At 36.4% G+C, this 24679-nt stretch overlaps 1 protein-coding gene across 4 annotated transcripts in view; it reads left to right on the forward strand.

Moving 5' to 3' along the window:
- Positions 1–6297: 6297 nt before the first annotated feature.
- The window catches only part of fusl (transmembrane protein fuseless), a 55268-nt gene continuing 36886 nt past the window's right edge, over positions 6298–24679 (forward strand). For 2 of the 4 annotated variants that reach the window (XM_074093719.1, XM_074093723.1), the window contains exon 1: positions 6298–6619. In XM_074093719.1, the coding sequence (XP_073949820.1) occupies positions 6611–6619 (9 nt within the window). In that variant the 5' untranslated portion in view covers positions 6298–6610. Of the gene's footprint in view, positions 6620–9322; positions 9343–21495; positions 21588–24679 lie in introns of those variants that run through there. The other 2 variants (XM_074093721.1, XM_074093720.1) reach the window with 2 other exon arrangements.

Raw genomic sequence — 24679 nt, forward strand, 5'->3', positions numbered from 1 at the left:
TATGTTTCTAGCACGCGTACATGTAGGTATAGCCGAGGAAACTGAATCACGTACTGGTACTGGGGTGGAACCGTTGTACTACCAATGTTATGTTGACATCCCATACATTTGCCAAAGAAATCATAGCGAAATAGATCACGAAAAGGTTTCACATTGGATTTAGTTTCCATGACTGTCTATGAGAAATACGGCTATTGTGGTCTTGCCCTCCGCAATTGTCAGACCAAAACATGTTTTTTTTATATATACTATCAAATTATGTGCTCGTAGAACAGTTTAAACGGTCCGCACGCAGCGACGGCTAGCGCGTACACTGAGGCAACTGCCAGTTACACTCGACTTCCCCGGCCCCGCGACAATATCGGTGCCGCGTATAGTGGTGCATGTCGGTTGCCTCAGTATACGTTGTACCGATTAGCAAAACGGTGTTAGATGCATTCATATACGTCACTTTATTTCCAAAACTAATAGGAATATCCGTGCAAATTTTTTGTGGTAGGTAAATAAGGAAATATTAATCACAAAATTGCAAAAAACTAAAAATCAGAAATTTGTCACTTGTACCAGTATACGTAGGAGGTATCGATATGAACGTCTTGGGTAAAATGGCTCGTTTTATGCTCTCGTTGTACAATCTACTATTGAGCTCGAATAAAAACATTCTGCACGTCGCATCGTACTTTTTTGTTTACATTTTTGTGGCAAAATCCAGTTTGAGAGTTGTCAAATTCCACAAGTTTGGTCGTTAAGCAACAACGTAAGAGCAAAGCCGTGAAGCCGGTTACTACAAGTTTTTTAAACTCGATTTTAATTTAATTTTTTTGTTTACTTATGCCAAATTCAAATCGATCCTCTTCCAATGTTTGGATTGACTTCGAATTTGGTTTATATTTGAATGACAATACAGTAATCAATTACCGTTAAAGAAAGTTTGTAGGTATTAAAATTGTATTTTATCGCTAAAACTTTATACCGGGTGTGGCATGTAATATGAGCAAATAATTAAAACATCATTCTCCTGAAACTGAACAATATTAAATCAGCGACTTTTAAAAATAATTAGTTTTTTAATTTTTATTATACTTTTATGTTTATTCAAAGAAGCAATGTAAAGCAAAATGCTTGAAGTTTGTACCGCGACAGGCGACGTCAGTTGTGTTCTAGGATGGCGTACATTGATAGCATTATTTAATTTGTAGGAAAAAAGGAAAATTCAAAGACTCCATTATTTTTAAAAGTCGCTGAACTAATGTTGTTTAGTTTGACGAGGACGATCTATGTTTTAATTTTTTGCTTGTATTACTGGCCACACCCGGTATAAGTAAACGTCTGACATTTTATAAGCGAAGCAAATAACAACTTACATGACATAAAGTAAATTAAAGTTCAAAAGGAACATCACATTTTAAATTACATGAAGTTTGAAAAATATAACAATTTGTAATAAACTTTCAACTTAACAGGATTAAAGTACACGCTCCGAGAGGTTTGTCTAGTATAACAGTTTCACTAAAAAATATTATGTGAAATGACCATTATGCATTGTGTTCGTTATGCTTTTTAAACTTTATGTGTTTTGATAAGCTGCCAGTGCACAAGTAGCTTAACCATTTACCCCCTTATTCATAAACGACAATCAAACCTATTTTAGTTAAAATGCCGCTAAAATTCGTTTGTCCTTATTTGTCACTTCGACATTTGTATTTGTTAGAAAGGGGCAAAGCATTTGTTAGTTAACATAGGCTTGTTAAGTTTTATGAATAAGGGGGTAAGTCTTTGTCGGCGCAAACAACAATACTGGAACAGTTCGTAATATTTCTATTTAGTTACAGTGACAAAGTGCTAATGGTACAGTACAGCTAATTTTTAACGTGACAATGTGCAGCAAAAGAAAGGTCAGAGTCATATCGTACTAGTCGTGATTAGTTAATCTCCAGCATTGTATGGTTTTAGTAATAAGCGTATCACGCATTGTTTGTTAGCCAAATGTTTATCACCTTGTTACTGTTCCATTTGTTGAGCCAATTAGTTTATCTATGAAATATATAATGGATAAGCAAACCGTTGTTTCACTGAACGATAATACCTTGATTAAAACAATGAGAGTTTTCATAGAGGCAAAATATCGCTAGATGGCGTTAATATCGTGAGGTCCGTTTGACGTTTGACGTTTGCTTGCGATTGGCTCATTTAGTTATTTAACCAATCACGAGCAAACGTCAAACGGACCTCACGTCAGGTCGTAGAATGAGGGCTATCGTTTTTTGTCTCACTAGATGGCGCACTGTTGCGTGAGGTTTTTAAGTGTGGCTTTCAGAGTCTGTTATTACGGGCGTTAAAACCTTAAAACCGTACCATAAAAATATCCAGCCACCACAGTGTTGCTTAGTCCCGTTTTGTTCGGAAAAAAGGGAGGACAAAAGTTTCCGAAAGACAAAACTGTCTCAAAACACAGACATTCATTGCCCCGTAACGCATAATTGCCATAATTAATGTCAGGTAATGCAAAATATTCACAAAAAAATTCTAATTATAAATAAACCCGCGTAGCTCACCCAAAAACTATGAGGTTTGACATTTCGGAGACCTCACGCTACACTAGCGCCTCTAGCGGCGAATTCATTCGATTACGGCACTAGATTACGTATTTACAGTCTGTTCAATATCGGAATGGACAGAAGGAAAATGGGCTCTTTATAATGCACGCTTCAGGAAGTCATTTAATAAAGTGCATTTTATACGGTCTAAACTTAATTCTAATTAAAATATCGAAGACGTCAATATTGGTTTCAATTATTCATTAACTAACTGTTGCCCGCGACTCCGTTCACGTAGAATCCGTTTATTGCTATCCCGCGGGAACTATGCAATTTTCCGAGATAAAAACTATTCTATGTCCTTCCCCGGGACTTGTACTATCTGTATACCGAATTTTACTTAAATCGGTTCAGCGGTTAAGTCGTGAAGTGGTAGGTAACAAACAAACATACAGACTTACAATCTTTTGCAATTATAATGAATATTAGTGAGCTTAACTTTGCTATTTTTCATATAGTAATTTAAATACAAAAAAAACTTTTCCTATTTTGTTAAAAACAGAAACGTCTTCCTATAAAATACCTAAAGAGGCAGAGGTAAAGAACATTCTGCAAAAAATGGAACATTTGTATTATTGCTGACTCAAGAAATATTCTGCACATTATATATAGCTATTAATCGCCAGTTTGGATCAAAATGTGATGACCTTTAACCATATACGAATAGTTAACTTTTCACAACTAAAGCACTGCACCAAATTTCATAAAACTTGGAATGGAAAAAAGCTTGCGCTTTATAGCAGAAACCACGAGTAGAATATTTTTAAACAGGGAATGAGAGCGGATGAGTCCACGAAACACAGTTATTAAATTATGTATAAATATAAATAGAATTAATATTATGTAAAAAATTACGTATAATATCTCTTAGTTTATTTATTCGATACACATAAAAATACATAATAGCAATAACATAATCATAATAATATACAAAAATTAAAAACCATAATTATAATAAAAAAAAAACAGTTGTACAATAAAAAAAATGTCAAAAATCACAAAAAAAGAGAATAAATTATAATAAAGTAAAACAAAAACTACTCCATACCCGTCCACCTCGTACTTGGCCCAAACGTACCCATTAACCCAGCGGCTTTGCCCCGTTGTATGGCCAACGAGACCCGCTGGACCAAGTATGACCCGGAACGGGGGTCACCTCCTCTGTCTCTCATCCTGCGCCCCAATTCCCAAACCAACGACCTGGCGTCCACTCCCCAAGGGCCAGCCGGTTTGACCGCAAATGGCACAAAGTCGTACGCCGGTTCCAAGGCTGAGTATAATATTGTGTTATTTTATAAGTACATTACGTATTAATCTACTTGCAAAGTAAACAAAATGATGACTTCATCTTATTACTTCTTATTACTTATTAATCATCATCATCATTATTACGACTTCACAAAAATGTTTAGAACCTCTTCTTCTGTGACCCTCTAGAGTCCAATGTATCCTGAATGGACTATAGAGATCAATGAGCCAGAGCAAATCCGACGCTGTCAGGTTAGGTTGAAGGTTAAGGATGGTTAGTGATTCGGCTGCTCTTGACCTTGACTTATCGATCTCGAATAACACTAAAAACCTGTCCAAGCGCAGTCGTACAGTGAGCTAGACAGACAGGTAGACAGATTCCGAGTCTGTCGCCTCTAGGTTCAAATTCAAAATTCAAATCATTTATTCAGTAAATAGGCCGCAATGGGCACTTTTACACGTCATTTTTAGGGTTCCGGAGCCAAAATGGCAAAAACGGAACCCTTATAGTTTCGCCATGTCTGTCTGTCTGTCTGCCGTCCGCGGCTTTGCTCAGGGCTTATCAATGCTAGAAAGCTGTAATTTTGCACAGATACATATGTAAACTATGCCGACAAAATGGTACAATAAAAAATACAAATACATTTTTTTTTAGGGTACATCCCATAGACGTAAAGTGGGGGTGATTTTTTTTTCTCATCCAACCCTATAGTGTGGGGTATCGTTGGATAGGTCATTTAAAGCTAAGACGATTTTTCGGTTCGGTGATATGTTTGCGAAATATTCAACTTTAAAGTGCAAATTTTCATTAAAATCGAGCGCCCCCCCCCCTCTAAAATCTAAACCGATGGGTGGAAAAATTTGAGAATTATTTACTTGAGAATTATTAGTAGTTTATGAGTAAATAGCAGCCTAAGGTATAAAATATACCTAAACTTGGAAGATTCCGTACAAAATACGAAATCCTTAGAAAAATATTACTTATTTTTTTGGTAACTGCTACGGAACCGTATCTTGGGCGTGTCCGACACGATCTTGGCCGGTTTTTTTTAAACTACCAGCGCTTTCGGAAAGACCATCATTGCCAAGAAGAATGCGCCGCAAGAAACTTGGCAGAAAGTCATTTTTTTTCAAAATGAATAAAAACTAAACTAAAATGAATTTGGAACAGCCGAGCTTGGGTCTTCTTTAGTCCTCTTCAGGGCCAAGTCAGTCAGAAATAACTGCGCATATAAAACCAGTCTTTATTCAATTAAAGGTTAAATTATCTCTGAAGGTACTGCACGGTTCTGAAGTAACCTCAGTTGAGAAGATAAATACAAGAAAATACAAACACAAACAAAGCGCTGTGGCGACCAGGTACGACTTCCCTATCATGAAGCAGTATGAGATCATCATGTCCGCTAGACGATAGATTGCTTTTTTGTGTAGGTAATTTTACTAGAATAGTCAATATATAATTTATATTGTAACTAATAACCTAACCAACAAAAAGCCCCCGACTTTGTCACTCCAAAGTTCAATATCTCAAAAACGGTTGAACCGATTTTGATAAAACATGTCTAAGAAGCATCGCTAGAAATCTTTCTTTCTAATAAAAAAAACGCATTCAAATCGGTTCACCTGTTTAAGAGCTACGGTGCCACAGACAGAAGTAAGAAGTGATGCCGTCTCTGTTTGTTTTGTCCGAATAACCAAAGACGGTACCATATTTATCTACCACCAAAAAATTTGTCAGTGGGTGGCTACTCTCAAATTTTATGAACAGGCCCCAAATATTTTTAGCGTATTTGTAGCTTTGACGGCTGGTTTGACATTTGCTATTGTTTTATATGTTTTGTATTATATTGTTAGTATTGTTTTATATTAGTTATGGATTGTAGATTATACTCGGGGTATTATAATTTATGATGAGTGGGGCCCACTTTATACTATTTGATGTTATTTTTATTCTTTCCATCTAATGTATTTTTTATGTGTATCGAATATGTGTAATTTACTCCACAAGACTAAGTTTGAGTCATTCCTGTATTTACTCCACAAGGCTCGTGAGAGACAACTCTTTGTGAGAATGTGGTTTAGATGAGGGCTTCCTTGATCACTTATTCTTCAAATGTCCGAAGCTGTCATCCTTACTGTATGACCTTCTTCCTCCTTTGATTCCTCGTCCTGTTTACTTTATATTACTCTATAGTTTCATTAATTTGGTGCAACATATTTAGTAGGTGAATGTATTTGTCACACCTGCATCAAAAACATATGCCTCGATGTTCTTCTCCAAACAAAGGTAAAGACGGTATTTGTGAAGTAATAATGTTTGGGCTCGTTTTTCTTAAAATAAGACATAATATTCCAATCGACTGCGGTCATGCGTTAAATTGGGATTTAGTCCAACTAAAATGTATTTAAGCCAGTGCTCAATGTGGTAAACCTTCCACTGTCGATACGATTCGTTACCAGACAACAGCGTATCAACAAATTGTGTGAAATTATAATATATGAAAATATATGTGAATTTTTAAACGCCTGTTGTTCCATCGGACAATTTAATGAACTTTTTATTAGTGATTTTGAAAATGGAATTGTGAATATTTCTTTAAAAAAAATATATGAAAATAAATAGTATCGACTTAATTGTTGCATCCTGTTTACACTGGCCAAGCCAGCAGTTACGCCAGGAATTGTGAATTAATGAACTTATAATATTTTATTATAATATTATAATAAAAGGAAAGAAAATCGTGTGGGACTGTGATATTGGATAAATGTTCAAGGTAAGTTATTATGAAACCCATACTACTCCAGTATTTCATTTATAAATTATAAGGTGTTTCAAAATTAACCCACTATATTTGAGCAGATAGATTATATCTGAGTTAGTTAGACTGAACACCCCTGTCAAGGTTTTAAATTAATAAGTAATAAATAAAATGGACGACCCTAGAGTGGAGTGGAGTGGTTAGAGAACCTGACTATGAAGATTGAGGTCCCGGGTTCGATCCTCGGTCGGATCAGTATATAGTACCTACCTAGTTCACGGAATAGAAAAAACAATGGAACTGCCAAAAGCTTCAACTAATACCGAAACCCGTGTCCTCGGAAATGCGCACATGCGCATTGGGCACACACTTTGAAATCTTGGCGTTTATTGGTCATTAGCTTCTATTCGAAAAAAGGTAATAACTTTTCAACCGGCAACATTAATTTAGAACTTTAAATCAACGTTATCTTTTATCTAAACATCTTCTTTACATACAGTATGTATCAGAACAAAAGGCAAAGAAAGAGATCCATTAATGTTTAAACCACAAATATGATTATGGAAATTTAGCATATTTTTGTGATAGTGAAAAAAAAGCATTATTGTATAACCTCCTGTATTATTTATTTACAATCTTATCAATGACAACTAATAAAATGACATAAATCGTTAGCTGTTCATGTTATGCCTAAAATGCGTCCTGCACGTCTCTAGAACCCGGTTGGTTGTGAAAATGGTCGTCATGTTGAGATTGAGCGAATAAAAACAGCAACTAAAAGTTAATAAAAAAGTATGTTATTACAACATACTTACTCCACTTTACCATCAATCAGATATCAGCTTTGCCTTTCGTTCTGTTACATACTATATAACAGGGTTTCTCAAACTTATGGCTCCACGTACCCCTGTTAAAGTTTCTAGACGACAGCGAACCCCTACTTTTTCATTTCAATAAAAGGTAACAAATATAGGTAAGAATCGTCTTGCCAACGAAAATACAAACTGAAACAAACAACAACAAATAACAAACAAATAAGTAACAAATTTGGAGTTGAAATAAAAAATACTCCAAAAACCAATCTTGATCATCTTGCCAGTTTTGCAGCCACCCTCACGTAAACCTTGTCGCGAACCCCCTACCGTCGAATAGCGAACCCCACTTTGAGAAACCCTGCTATATAATAAAGCTGAAGAGGGTCGAAAGTCTGTACATGGAAGATATTAAAAAAAATTGGCTGGGGATACTAAGAATTGATAACAGAACACGTTCCAACAGTTTTTAGAATTTTTGTCTGATTATCTGTTTGTCTGTTTATTTGACCGCGCATCACGTGAAAACGGCTAAATGGTTTTGAATGCAAACTTTACCAATCTGTCGAGAAAATCCCCGGTTAGGTTATAGGCTATACAAATTCAACCCTTGAAATGGGGGAGGGGTAGCGCTGAAATTAATACGTTGTGGCATAAATACATCATTTTGCCAAATTAACTCTAAAAGAAGAAGGGGGTACGATCATCATCATCATTATCATATCATGATATTTGATTGAATAATTGATTTAATAATACAATGAAATTAATCGACAATAAATTAACTGCCACACATTGCACAGTGCCATCTTTTGGGGACAAGGTAAACAAGGAAACAAGGACAAAGTAAACATTAAGTAATGAAGTAGACCAGGGTTTCTCAAACTTATGGCTCCACGTACCCCTGATATAAAGTTTCTAGACGACAGCGAACCCCCCCCCCCCCAAAGAAAGTAATAAAACTGGCTGTTGAAGAAACTAAGTTTATTTTTATTTCAATCATCATGATTATATAATGTATATTATTTATTTCAATAAAAGGTAATAAATATAGGTACGAATCGTCATGCCAACGAAAATACAAACTGAAACAAACAACAACAAATAACAAACAAATAAGTAACAAATTTGGAGTTGAAATAAAAAATACAAAAAGACTCCAAAACCAATCTTAATCATCTTGCAGCCACCATCACGTAAACCTTGTCGCGAACCCCCTACAGTCGAATAGCGAACCCCTAGGGGTTCGCGTACCCCACTTTGAGAAACCCTGAAGTAGACTAAAAATGCCTTCCTTCCTTCGCGCTATCATCGTCTATCCACCATTACATTACCTCTCATATCATATTTCTTTTTGAAAGAAAGAAAGAAAGAAAGAAAGAAAACATTTATTCGTGACATTAAAAAAGACAGCAACAATAATAAAAATAAAATAAAAAATTGTTACGTATGCATGTCACGAAATGGTCCCAAATCAGCAATCTGCCGGTCTTGCGAACGGCGCTGGTCTTCCTTTGGGACCATCTGGTCATTATACATTGAAAAAAGTACAGCTAAGTGAGACCGATACAATTTTTAGTTTAAAAATATAAAAATACTTTCCTATTTAAATAAAATAAAAAGAAATACTAACATTACAAAATGGGTTGCCAGTATATAAAAAAGAAATAGGCATAGGCCAGTCTCCTTTACCCTTCTCACTCCTAACAAAAGCAAAAGAAAAAAGAAGAATAGACAAAACAAAACAACAAGCGATTGATTCGCCAACCAAATTGCGATTTCTAAAAGTTATTCGACTAAAGAAAGATACAAAGTTGATATACATCAATATTCTTCAATTATTCTTCTTTTTTCTAGAATTTTTCTACCGTTCAACGGCAAAACCTCAGGGTAAAACCTACTACTCACTGGCAAAATTGTCCTCTGGTACGTAATATGGCTGTATATAAAAAAACACACACTTATTACAACACGCATATAATTGCATAATAGATAATTATTTAACATACTACGAAATAATAGAAAATTATTAATTTACTCGGTCATTAATTATTCCTAATCATAATTATAATGCATTAATATCCATACGTATCGCCTCCTTACAGCACTTAATTATGGCCAAGAAAGTGCTTTGAAAAACAAAACAACAACACTAGCTTTACCCGCGGTTCCGCCCGCGTGGAATTCGGTCTGTGTCAGTAAGCGGCTAATTTACTTCTAATTCCTTTCCCTCTTGAAGTAAAGTTCACAGATGCATACGCTAGAGAACTGGTAGTCCAGATAAAATCAAAATCCGTTCAGCCGTTTTCAAGTGATGCGCGGTCAAATAAACAGATAAACAGGACTGACAGACAACCTAGCCTAAACTACTGGGGCTAGAGACTTGAAATTTGGCATGCACGTACACTAAAGTATCCTAGAAGTAAGTAACCTAGAGATGCACTGAGGAAGGATTTTTCGAAATTCCCATAGGATAGGGAAATATATAAATGTTGTCTGTTTCTTTGTTTGCTGCAGGTAATCTCTGAAACAACGAAGCTGATTTAAAAAATAACTATTAGTAAAAGCTTTTTAAAAATCGATTCCCGGAATAATAGAAGCCTGTTTTAATTCAGTCGTGGATATTGTAGTTTTCTGTAGAGTTCACTTATTTCTACCACGCGGGAATTATCCTATGTCACGTAGGTACGTGTACGAAGTTGCGGGTAAAAGAAACATGTAGGTTTTCTATAATTACACCGCCGAAGACGACGCGGTTAAGACGTTAAACTTCTGAGAAATACCTCTAGGTAATGATTTTTATCAGTTTATTGGAAAAAAAATACAATCTACTATTTTTCCATCGACTGCGCTGTTATTGCATTATAAAATAGCAAAACTAGACGTGATTTATTATTAAAAAAAATAATAAAATAAATTTGACCAATCGCATGACACTACAGTGACTCACGCGAAATATTTTTCATAGGTTTTTTTTCTTTTCTATTTCGTGAAGGAAAGGGATAAAAATTCAACTCAACAGAACACTCAGTCAGAAACAAACATCGATAATTTTATCGCCAACACCCAATCTCTACTTAGGCGATGTCTATATCGTCCCATGCGACGAAAAAGGTTATATGATAATAAATGACTAAATTGATTTTATTGTTTTGTTTTATTAAGCTATTCTCCAGCTTCATTTCTGTATATAAATTATTTCTCAAATCCAAGTACTTTTTGAGATTTCAACCCCTAAAAAAGTTCCATGTGATATGAGCTCGACGTAGAAAGTTATACATCTCGATAGAACTTTACACGCCGGTCGCCTCGCCCCGCGGAGTGGCGCGTGCGGGGTTCTATCGTCAGTCGTCACCGGTCTTCACGGGAGATGACACGCTTTATTACTTTATGTTATTTTGGCACGTTTTCTTTGGTGTGGGTTTCTTTATAATTTTATCTTAATTTTGTGGGGCATGAATTTAACTCCTAATAAAACGAATCGTCGCTCGAGACGACTTATAAAACTTGGCACTAGACCAACGAATCAACGAAGTACAAGTGAAAATTATTGATTTAATTACAAATGGTCAACAGAGGATAGTCATCATGGTTCAGAAAGACGTAATTAGCTATTTCTTCTATTTACAAAATCGTCCCATGCGACGAAAAAGGTTGTATGATAATAAATGACTAAATTGATTTTATTGTTTTGTTTTATTAAGCTATTCTCCAGCTTCATTTCTGTATATAAATTATTTCTCAAATCCAAGTACTTTTTGAGATTTCAACCCCTAAAAAAGTTCCATGTGATATGAGCTCGACGTAGAAAGTTATACATCTCGATAGAACTTTACACGCCGGTCGCCTCGCCCCGCGGAGTGGCGCGTGCGGGGTTCTATCGTCAGTCGTCACCGGTCTTCACGGGAGATGACACGCTTTATTACTTTATGTTATTTTGGCACGTTTTCTTTGGTGTGGGTTTCTTTATAATTTTATCTTAATTTTGTGGGGCATGAATTTAACTCCTAATAAAACGAATCGTCGCTCGAGACGACTTATAAACTTGGCACTAGACCAACGAATCAACGAAGTACAAGTGAAATTATTGATTTAATTACAAATGGTCCAACAGAGGATAGTCATCATGGTTCAGAAAGACGTAATTAGCTATTTCTTCTATTTAAAAAATAATAGTGAGTGTGTTTTTATGTTTTTACGGTTTAAGTGCTTCTGCCGTTAGATTCCGGAGTAAAAGGTAGCATATTACCTCTTAGAACTTTATTTATAGTAAATCAATATAAACCGGAAAAAAATATTCGTAACGTATTATGATCTTAGCAATAAAAGTTTTATATAGATTTCACGATCAGAAAAAGTTTTAATAAGCACGATGTATATAGTTATGTACCATTAATCGATGGAAACTAGATAGAATTTCAGAGTTGTAAGAGCACTTGTAACCATTTACGCCGGAACAGACACGCGTTGTCGAGTTCACTTGTGCATATGTCACCTTCTTCTACGGAACTCATTTAAGTTAACACCGTTTACGTCTCAAATTTTATTTTCTATTTATTTTTATGGAATAAAATATCATACATACATACATATACGTGACGCTTTATTCCCTGTATGGTAGGCAGAGACAATAGAGCGCCATACGCTTCTATTCTGACATAGTTCTCTCGCTTCATCCACATTCATCACTCCTCATACATGCTCGACGCTTTCGGGTACTTCTAACCTATATAGCCTCTTCAATATGCCGCCGATCTGGTCGGTGTACGTTTTACGAGGATAATATAATAAACTAATGCCCCAGTCATATCTTCTGCAAATGTAGAAACATCACACAGTACGGAATCATGTTTGTATGTATGTAAACTCTTTATTGCACATAAAAATAAAAATACAAATACACAGAGAGGAGAAAAAAGGCGAGCTATTGATCTAGAACGTGATGCGATGTAAAATAAGTATAGAGGTAAAGAAAGTAGTGTCGCCGTTCAACCCGTCACTTTCTGTAGGCACATCGCCAATATTGGAACCATCGCCTACAAAGGAACTGACGCCTATAAATGAAATTTCTGATACCGAAACGGTTACTCTAACTCTTATTATGTCGCAAGTATCGTCTCGAACGCAGGCTCGATGACTTCCAGCCACCTGAACAAGCCGGGTTCCAAAAAGGCTTATAGTACCGTAGACCGCATACATACGCTGCGGCAAGTCATACAGAATACCGAAGAGTATAACTTGCCACTATGTCTAGCGTTTGTGGATTACGAGAAAGCCTTTAATTCGGTCGAAACGTGAGCGGTGCTTGAGTTTCTCCAGCGATACCGTTGACTATTGGTATATCGAAGTGTTAAAGTGTTTGTATAACAACGCCACTATGTCGGTCCGAGTACACGAACAGAATTCGAATGCGATTCCTTTGAAAACAGGCGTAAGATACGTAGATGTCATATCTCTGAAACTGTTTACTGCCGCTTTCGAAGACGCCTTCAAGCTTCTGGAATGGAAAGACTAGGCATCTCATCGGCGAATACATCACTCACCTTCGGTTTGCCGACGATATCGTGGTTATGGCAAAGTCGATGGAAGAACTCAGTACGCTACTCGAAAACCTCAATCGAGTGTCAAGAACAGGTGTCTACTCCTATTTTGGTTGAGAATTCGGTTCTTGAAGTTGTTGACGCATATGTATACATAGGAAAAACCGTCAAATTAGGTAAGTTCAACTTCGAGAAGATTGACCAATCGTCGAATCCAACACAGATGGGCACCGTTTGGAAAACTCAGCAATGTCTTTTCGTTCAAAATTCCTCAGTGCCTTAAGACGAAAGTCTTTTTAAACCAATGTGTGTTGCCAGTGATGACAATACATATGGATCGGAGACGTGGTGCTTCACTATAGCCCTTATAAATAGGCTCAGAGTTGCTCAGCGAGCTATGGAGAGAGCTCGGGATTTCTCTACGAGATCGAATTAGAAATGAGGAGATATGTAGAAGAACAAGGGTCACCATTATCGACATGGCCAAACAAATTAGCTCGTTGAAGTCGTGGCAATAGGCAGGCCATATAGGATGGAGAACGTATGGCTGTTGGGGCCGAAAAGTTCCAACGAGATGGAAGGATGACCTAGTTAAAGCGGCGGGTTCGCGGTGGATGCAACTAGAGGGCTATGGGGGAGGCCTATGTCCAAGAGTGGACATCCTGCGGATGTGATGATCACGATGATGATGAAATACATTACTTTTAAAACTTTTTATATAATTTTCATGTGCGATCATAACAAACAAGCACAAGGAACAAGTGTCATATTGTGAGTACCTAATGGGCAATGTCGTTTGTAATAAGCATTAATTATTATTTATTTCGTCATTGCGAATAATCACGTACAGTCGAGTTCATAAACATGTGAGCAAAAATTTGATAAAAAATATCTGAACATGACTCTATTGCTAACGGCGTAGAAGATAGATAGATAGATAGTCACATGTTGTTGAAAAAAATATCAAAATATCCGAGGAATAAAGTTTCATATGCCTATAGACCTCGGTTCACAAAGTCAAACTCCGACAAAGATAGTTCTATATTCTCTTAACACCGAATTTTTGGCTGTGCGTTCCCACGAAAACAATTACATATTACTTTAAGACCCAGAATTCCTTGAAAGCCTTAACATTTAAAAAGATTGCTACTAAAAAGTAATCCTGACAACTCTAGTAAAAACTATACTTAATTGCATTGACGAATTCCTATTACTTACAAAGCTATAATCAAATTAAACTAAGCGAAAATTCAAATGCCCCTAGTGAAAAGTAACAATTTTGCAGAAGTGACTTTATTCGTCGGATGGGACGAAATAATAGTGAGTGTGTTTTTATCTTTTACGGTTTAAGTGCTTCTGCCGTTAGATTCCGGAGTAAAAGGTAGCATATTACCTCTTAGAACTTTATTAATAGTAAATCAATATAAACCGGGAAAAAATATTCGTAACGTATTATGATCTTAGCAATAAAAGTTTTATATAGATTTCACGATCAGTAAAAGTTTTAATAAGCACGATGTATATAGTTATGTACCATTAATCGATGGAAACTAGATAGAATTTCAGAGTTGTAAGAGCACTTGTAACTATTTACGCCGGAACAGACACGCGTTGTCGAGTTCACTTGTGCATATGTCACCTTCTTCTACGGAACTCATTTAAGTTAACACCGTTTACGTCTCAAATTTTATTTTCTATTTATTTTTATGGAATAAAAAATCATACATACATACATATACGTGACGCTTTATTTCCTGTATGGTAGGCAGAGACAATAGAGCGCCATACGCTTCTATTCTGACATACTTCTCTCGCTTCATCCACATTCATCACTCTCCTCATACATGCTCGACGCTTTCGGGTACTTCTAACCTATATAGCCTCTCTTCAATTTGCCGCCGATCTGGTCGGTGTACGTTTTACGAGGATAATATAATAAACTAATGCCCCAGTCATATCTTCTGCAAATGTGGAAACATCACACAGTACGGAATCATGTTTGTATGTATGTAAACTCTTTATTGCACATAAAAATAAAAATACAAATACACAGAGAGGAGAAAAAAGGCGAGCTATTGATCTAGAGCGTGATGCGATGTAAAATCTAGGTAAAGAAAGTAGTGTCGCCGTTCAACCCGTCACTTTCTGTAGGCACATCGCCAATATTGGAACCATCGCCTACAAAGGAACTGACGCCTGTAAATGAAATTTCTGATACCGAAACGGTTACTCTAACTCTAATTATGTCGCAAGTATCGTCTCGAACGCAGGCTCGATGACTTCCAGCCACCTGAACAAGCCGGGTTCCAAAAAGGCTTATAGTACCTTAGACCGCATACATACGCTGCGGCAAGTCATACAGAATACCGAAGAGTATAACTTGCCACTATGTCTAGCGTTTGTGGATTACGAGAAAGCCTTTAATTCGGTCGAAACGTAAGCGGTGCGTGAGTTTCTCCAGCGATACCATTGACTATTGGTATATCGAAGTGTTAAAGTGTTTGTATAACAACGCCACTATGTCGGTCCGAGTACACGAACAGAATTCGAAGGCGATTCCTTTGAAAACAGGCGTAAGATACGTAGATGTCATATCTCTGAAATTGTTTACTGCCGCTTTCGAAGACGCCTTCAAGCTTTTGGAATGGAAAGGACTAGGCATCTCATCGGCGAATACATCACTCACCTTCGGTTTGCCGACGATATCGTGGTTATGGCAAAGTCGATGGAAGAACTCAGTACGCTACTCGAAAACCTCAATCGAGTGTCAAGAACAGGTGTCTACTCCTATTTTGGTTGAGAATTCGGTTCTTGAAGTTGTTGACGCATATGTATACATAGGAAAAACCGTCAAATTAGGTAAGTTCAACTTCGAGAAGATTGACCAATCGTCGAATCCAACACAGATGGGCACCGTTTGGAAAACTCAGCAATGTCTTTTCGTTCAAAATTCCTCAGTGCCTTAAGGCTGAGTCTTTTTAAACCAATGTGTGTTGCCAGTGATGACAATACATATGGATCGGAGACGTGGTGCTTCACTATAGCCCTTATAAATAGGCTCAGAGTTGCTCAGCGAGCTATGGAGAGAGCTATGCTCGGGATTTCTCTACGAGATCGAATTAGAAATGAGGAGATATTTAGAAGAACAAGGGTCACCATTATCGACATGGCCAAATAAATTAGCTCGTTGAAGTCGTGGCAATAGGCAGGCCATATAGGATGGAGAACGTATGGCTGTTTGGGCCGAAAAGTTCCAACGAGATGGAAGGATGTCCTAGTTAAAGCGGCGGGTTCGCGGTGGATGCAACTAGAGGGCTATGGGGGAGGCCTATGTCCAAGAGTGGACATCCTGCGGATGTGATGATCACGATGATGATGAAATACATTACTTTTAAAACTTTTTATATAATTTTCATGTGCGATCATAACAAACAAGCACAAGGAACAAGTGTCATATTGTGAGTACCTAATGGGCAATGTTGTTTGTAATAAGCATTAATTATTATTTATTTCGTCATTGCGAATAATCACGTACAGTCGAGTTCATAAACATGTGAGCAAAAATTGATAAAAAATATCTGAACATGACTCTATTGCTAACGGCGTAGAAGATAGATAAATAGATAGTCACATGTTGATGAAAAAATTATCAAAATATCCGAGGAATAAAGTTTCATATGCCTATAGACCTCGGTTCACAAAGTCAAACTCCGACAAAGATAGTTCTATATTCTCTTAACACCGAATTTTTGGCTGTGCGTTCCCACGAAAACAGTTACATATTACTTTAAGACCCAGAATTCCTTGAAAGCCTTAACATTTAAAAAAGATTGCTACTAAAAAGTAATCCTGACAACTCTAGTAAAAACTATACTTAATTGCATTGACGAATTTCTATTACTTACAAAGCTATAATCAAATTAAACTAAGCGAAAATTCAAATGCCCCTAGTGAAAAGTAACAATTTTGCAGAAGTGACCTTATTCGTCGGATGGGACGATATTCTTATGCTAAATGGGTAGGGAACATTCTCGAACTGTATCGTTTTAGGACAGAGACAAAAACCACTGTCGGCGTGGCTTATATGTGTATATTCATGCCAAATTACAACTTTCTAGTACTAACGGTCTCTGAGCTTAGCCGCGGACGGACAGACGGAGAGACATGGCGAAACTATAAGGGTCCCCAGTTACTACGACTACGGAACCCTAAAAATGACTTAAGTCCCATCAATTATGTGCACTACTACATACGACAGGTCATCTTCTTTGGTTTTTTATAAGTACATCTGTACAATTGTACATCCTTAAACATGAAGCTGGCTAGATCTGACAGACAAATTTTAATACGGTGTTTGAGAGCCGCTGATTCATCCTTATTTTGTGTATTATTTAGAAAATATAGAAAGACAGTCAATTGTATTGTATTGTATTTTAACTCTTTATTGTACATAAAACAAATGAAAATTACAATTAACAAGAGAAAGAGATGTACGAAGGCGAACAATTTCATTCAATTTTTTGCTGAACAAAAAATAGTCAGTTGAAAATTTTATTCGGCATGGCCTTTAACAGGAGCAAATAATTCAACCATAGATCGTACTCATATAAACTGAACAAACATTAGTTCAGCGAATTAAAAATAATTAGTTTTACACTTTAAAGTTTATTCGACGAAGCAATGTAAAAAAAAAAGATGTTTGTCACAGCGTACAGCCGACGTCAATCGGGCTCAAGGATGTCGTGGATTGATAACACTGTTTAATTTGTATGAAAAATGGAAAATCTAAAGACTCCATTATTTTTAAAGGTCGTTGAACTAATCTCGCTTAGTAAGACGAGTACGATCTTGCTTTGATTATTTTAAGAATGAATAAATTTATTTACCACACAATAAAAAACGATATTTGATATCGATATTTGGTCGTGTTATAGGCCACACCCGGTATATACAGAATGTAATCGTTAAGTGTAGCCAGGCGATTATTCTGTACATGTAAAAGATATCAGAATACTTTAAACTGATATCAAAAAGCACATTAATAGCATATTTTTAAATTAAAGTACTAATATTAAAAAAATATAGATTAAACGCTCCCTTACATTTAGTACGGCGTTCCTTGAGGCTGTTTGCCTACCGTGAGAGATAAAACTATTTAAGATTTATTATTTACACGAATAAACTGTAATAAAATAATAAAACTATGATTTATCTTTTATCATTTATTTTTAAGGAAGTACAATTTTTGTTTACAGCAGTTGCTCAAAGTGACGCCCTTGTTGTGCGATACATTGACGGGCCCGCTTCAATGTTTCTAAATGAAATGACAACTAAATGATCTTTTCTTAAAATTTGAAAATTATAATTGGATTGATATATATGGATACGTGGATAAAAAATAAACATAAACCATATGATAATGGTGATTATGACTAGGCCTTTAACTAAAGCCTTTCGACTAACGGCGCTAAATGTATGGGAGGGTTTGAAGTTAATATTTGGGAATTACTTGTTTTTTTTAAGTTATTGATGTGATTTTACTCATTGGGTAACGTACTTTTGATATCAGTTTAAACTTTTTTGATATCTACACTTAACGATTACACCCTGTTTATGAATCTTTCTTAAATTCTATGTATTTACTTTTTAGGGTTCCGTAGTCAACTGGAACCCTTATAGTTTCGCCATGTCTGTCCGTCTGTCTGTCCGCGGGTAAGCTCAGAGACCGTTAGTACTAGAAAGCTGTAATTTGACATGAATATACATATCAGTCACGCCGACAAAGTGGTACAATAAAAAAAAGTAAAACATTTTTTTAGGGTAGGTACCTCCCATAGATGTAAAGTGGGGGTGATTTTTTTTCTCGACTAACTCTATATTTTGGGGTATCGTTGGATAGGTCTTTTAAAACCATTGTGGGGTTGCTCAGACACTTTTTCTATTCAGTGATCTGTTTGCGAAATATTCAACTTAAAATTGCAAATTTTCATTGAAATTGAGCGTCCCCCCCTTCTAAAATCTAAACTGTTGGGTGGAAAAATTTGAAAAAATGTAGAATGGTAATAAATATATCAAATTTAGAAGGAAAATTATAGCGGCTAAGATTGCTTGAGAATTATTAGTAGTTTAAGAGTAAATAGCAGCCTAAGGTATAAAATATGCCTAAACTTGGAAGATTCAGTACACAATACGAAATCCTTAGAAAAATATTATTTGATTTTTTCGTAATGGCTACGGAACCCTATCCTGGGCGTGTACGACACGCTCTTGGCCGGTTTTATTCTCTATGCAGTAGGTATATACCTAGTGCCATCCACGAAGACGCGTGATTTTGACAAAATTAGACATTAATGACATTGTAGGTAATAAGAACCACGGCACTCGTCATCGTAAATGACTCTACCTATAATATATGGTGCTACTTCCGTGTGACGTCACAACACAAGTTTGATACTTCTTATACGTTTAATATTTCTTATACGAAGTTATATGAAATATCAAAATGGCAGATAATTATAATCAACTTTGAAAACTCTCGATTTTAATGAAAATTTGCCATTTTAAGTTGAAAATTTTGCAAACAGATCACTGAATAGAAAAAAAATCTTAGCAACCACTCAATGGTTTTAAAAGACCTATCCAACGATACCCCACACTATTAAAAAATCACTCCCACTTTACGTCTATGGGAGGGAATACCTTTAAAAAATAGTTTTTTTATTTTACCACTGTCGGTGTGACTGATATGTATATTCATGCCAAATTACAGCTTTCTAGTACTAACGGTCTCTGAGCTTAGCCACGGAAAGACAGACAGACAGACGGACAGACATGGCGAAACTATAAGGGTTCCTAGTTGACTACGGAACCCTAAAAAAGCCTTTAACAATAAGGAGCGTTCTGTCATTCGCCTGTCATTCTCATAAATATAATGCGGTGTCATTAGATTTGCGCTTAAAAAGTTCACAGGCGACTTAAAAATAAATTCGAGGCCTATTTCCTGTCGAGTTGCAACATTATTTGGTGTAGCTGCAGTCGATGTTTTAATGGCAGAATTTTCGGTTGTTTTAGATTTGATTATTGGCTATTCCGAAGTCAGCAGGGCTACAACGAAACTCGAAGTTCGTGTCGTGCGGTCCCTCTGACACTCATACTGCTTAATACGAGAGCGAGAGGGACGGTACGATACGAACTTCGAGTTTCGAGTTTCGTAGTAGCCCTGCAGAGCTCATAATTTCTGTATTTACTCTACGTTCTTTCGTGTTTGTAACATTTGACATTGGGCTTGTCGACATATTTAAGAGTTATTTGTGGAACATTTTATTTCAAACAGCGTTGAAGAGGTTATTTCTGTCTGCAGAATTATACTTGTACTTATAATCTGTTAAACCAGTTTTTAATAGCAACTTATTACGTATAAAATAGGAAGATAACATATAAAAAATAGGAAAAAAACCGAATAAATTTTGTCGATACGCCAAAATAGAATTATACCTCCTGAAATTTCCACGTGATTTTTTTTTAACAAATTAAGGAACTTACTTCAAAAACCTTGAAAATAATTTTATACTAGTTTGAAGTCGGTGCCTCAGCACGAGTCAGCAGGAGTGGAACTATATTTATTTAGACGACCAGATGGCCTAGTGGTTAGAGAACCTGACTACGAAGCTTGAGGTCCCGGGTTCGATTCCCGTGTCGGGGCAGATATTAGTATGAAAAATACGGATGTTTGTTCTCGTGTCTTGGGTGTTTAATATGTATTTTAAGTATGTATCTATCTATATAATTATATTTATCCGTTGCTTAGTACCCATAACACAAGCTTTGCTAAGCTTACTTTGGGACTAGGTCAATTGGTGTGAATTGTCCCGTGATATTTATTTATTTATTATATTCGTCTACCTCACCTACACTATATATTGGGCTTCAATCTCGTGCTAAGGCAACGACTTCAAACTAAATAGTAGAAAATTATTTTGTAGGTTTTTGAAGTCAATTCCATTTTTTGTTAAAAAAAAATTTCATACTTTTTAGTGATTTGTAGCCAAAGTGCATCTCACAACGATTCCATTAAGCTCAAACACAGCATAGTTATATTATTTTATAACAGAGTGCCAGTACCTACGGTCTTTTTTATCAGATCCAATTCACCAAATGATACTTTCTGAATGTAAACGTGCTTTAAAAAATTCGAGGATTGCCCTCGATTTCTCTAAGATTCCATTGTCAGATCAGATCCTGACTTGGTGTCAATGGGACCATCTCGGAAGTATGTCCATTAAAATAAAAAAAAGAATTTTGCCATTCGGCCCACCATTGGCGGAGTTATCGCGTAACAAACAAAAAAAAATACATTCAGACGAATTGAGAACCTTCTCCTTTTTTTGAAGTCGGTTGCAAATAGTTTTATTAATAATGAAAAATAGTTTAAACTAGATTAACGTAATAACCACTTTATATGAGTCACTTATTTTGACAACCATCGTGAAGGTCGGTTCAACGTATCGATTAGTCGTACACCACTCATTGCCGGCAACAACAGTAGCTAACTGTGCGCAGTGGGCGACGGTTATAATGTAAAATGTAACACAACCTTACAATGGTTTGGATCAATACGATAAAAATAAATTGGTAAGTAAGTCTATTTAACCACCACAGACCATTTATAGAAAAGTATAATTTATTCAGTATTTATTCAATTGCAACATTTCTTGCAAACTATATTATAATAGAATAGGCGTACAACATACACATACATAAAATCACTCCTCTTTCCCAACGGCGCAGGCAGAGACTACATCCTTCCACTTGCTACGATTCTGGCATACAACTCTCGCTTCCTCTACATTCATCAATCTTTTCATGCATTCACGTCGGTTTAGAGTACTCCTGACCCGACCTTTCTTCAGAACGTCCCCGATTTGATCGTGGTACGGACGTCTAGGCCTTCCTCTCCCAACGTTCCCATTCACGCTCGTCTTATAGATCTGCTTAGTCAATCTGTTTTCATTCATTCTCTCAACATGCCCAAACCATCCAAGCATCCCTTTCTCAATCCGTGTGACTATACCTTCATTTACACCACAGCGTTCCCTTATCGCACTATTTCTAATTCTGTCACTCAATTTCACACCTAACATACTTCTTAACGCTCTCATTTCTACCGCATTTATTCTACTCTGATGCCTTTCCTGCCACACCCAACTTTCACTTCCATACATGAGTGTTGGTACCAGCACCCCTCTATGCACAGCCAGACGAGCTCTTTTGGAGATTTCCTGGCTATTCATAAAGGTGTGCAACGCTCCATTCACTACGTTACCAGCCTTTACTCTCCTTTCAATATCACTTTCACACTTTCCATCCCTAGTAATAAACATCGATCCCAGGTACACAAATTCATTCACTTGCTCCAAGTTTTCGTCACCAATCCGGACACACACTTCCGTTACGTTCTCTTCCTTTTCAAATACCATAACTTTCGTCTTTTTTACGTTCACTTTCATTCCCTACAAGCGTACAAGGTGTTAATTAAATAACTGTAAACCTGACTTTAAACCACGTTGCATTTTTTTTATTCCTCTTTGACTGTAACCAGTGTAAGTTTACAAATGCAAATACGGCAATTAAAAGTCTTAGCGAGGAACTGGTGAATATTCGGGCGCTTGTACCGGCGTCATTGTTCTCAACACTTTTTTTATCAGATTTCTTAAGAAATATGTACTTACAACAAACATCAACATGTGTCAACATTAATCAATATGTGTCGGATGTTGATGTTTGTTGTACCTATTTCTTAAGAAATCTGATAAAAAAAGTGTTGAGAAAAATGACGGCGGTACAAACGCCCGAATATTCACCCGGTTGCATATTGATTAGATAATACTGGCCCCTTTCAAATTGGTGTACCATCAGCCAAATATGTGGTCTACCACCTCTAAGTTGCCAAAAAAATAATGCCAACAGACGTATCTGTCAACTTGAAAGTTCGACTTTAGCCACATATTCAATTGATAGGAACTTGTTCAAAAATTGATAGACCACTTATTTGGCTGATGGTACCTAATGCTTAGATTATTAAGGACGGGATGAGCCTTTGAATCTATTTCCCCTCTGCCAATGTGATATGCCTATTTGGCCGACATCGTTTATGAAAACCAAAGTTGGCCTCGACAGGTTGTCATTTTTGATTATCCGTACCTTAGATCAGTCATGTTTAGACGGGAAATAAAAAAGTTCAACGTTATTATTGACACTATATATATACATGATCGAATAGAATATTATGTAAAATTACGATATTTCATTGAAATTATTTGTTTGTTTACTTACTCTTCGTAAGGACAGCCAGCAATTTGATATTTCAAAGTCCGCCGTAATTGTAACCGCTAGTTGGCGCTGTCATCGCGCACCCAGCGAATTTGCGCAGAAATTTAGAAATTATAAAACTTTTAAGACGACTTTTTATACAATTGTAATGTAACCTTAGCGCGTTAAATTACAACCGCTGGGATTAGAGACAAGTTGGTCCCAGAATTTTGGATCAAATTTGGGATTATACGAGGTTTATGCCATTATTGTTTCTTCCTATTCGCGATTCTGCACAAAATAAATTCCACACAGCTAAATTTGATCACATGCGTAATGCTTCACAGTCATAATTTCTACGCAATCTTGTTTGCTACGCAATATTGTGCAGAATCGTCAATAGGAAGAAACAAGATTGCGTAGAAATAATGACTGTCAAGCATTACGCATGTGATCAAATTCAGCTGTGTGGAATTTATTTTGTGCAAAATCGCGAATAGGAAGAAAAAATAATGGTATAAACCTCGTATAATCCCCTAAACTTGGAATATTCCGTACAAAATACGAAATCCTTAGAAAAATATTACTTAATATATTCGTAATGGCTTCGGAACCCTACTTCGGGCGTGTCCGACACGCTCTTGGCCGGTTTTTTTCCCAATAGATAAGCTTTTTTACTGAATCTTATTTTCACAATCGCGTTTTTCCCAATTTTAATCGACACATAAACGTAGGTAGGCTTTGTTTATGTTAAGTTTGCATCGGCCCGAAGGGCCAAAACTACCCAAAACGCGGAGCTCCATAGTCACTGTGTCTTGGTATGTAGACAGTTGAAAAGTTGGAATGACAGTCATTTTTTTATCCAAAATTCTCTCGGGAGATATTGTAAAATTCGGCGCGGGTTCGTTTATGCAAAGTTCCTGAAATTGATAAAATCAAAAATGTATGTTGGATACAACTCTATTTTTAACGGCCTAGAAGCGTGTTCAGATATTTAAGACTGAGTTTTTGTTCAGGGTTGTAAGAACCCGACTGTAGTTAATTTATAAAGACCTCCATAGAGATTGGAATCAACCATTTATTTTACATAATATTTAGCCTTATTGTGGACGTTGCCTTCCCTATTATGCTAATATAATACTGTTGGTAACCACTTGTTGAAAATTTATTCATAAACATATTCATTGTTATGTTAATAAGTATTAATACACACTGGGTCACTGAGCTGTTATTTTATTTTAATCCTCTATAAATGCTAATGACGTAATTCATGTACAAAAGCAGGTGGTTTTGCAGGTGGTAGGACCTTGTGCAAGGTCCGCGCGGATTGCTACCACCATCTTGCTCGTTCATCCTGCCGTGAAGCAGCAGTGCTTGCACTGTTGTGTTTCGGCGTGGAGTGAGACAGCCGGTGA

Source organism: Choristoneura fumiferana, chromosome 10 (assembly GCF_025370935.1).
Source record: "Choristoneura fumiferana chromosome 10, NRCan_CFum_1, whole genome shotgun sequence".
NCBI lineage: Eukaryota > Metazoa > Arthropoda > Insecta > Lepidoptera > Tortricidae > Choristoneura > Choristoneura fumiferana.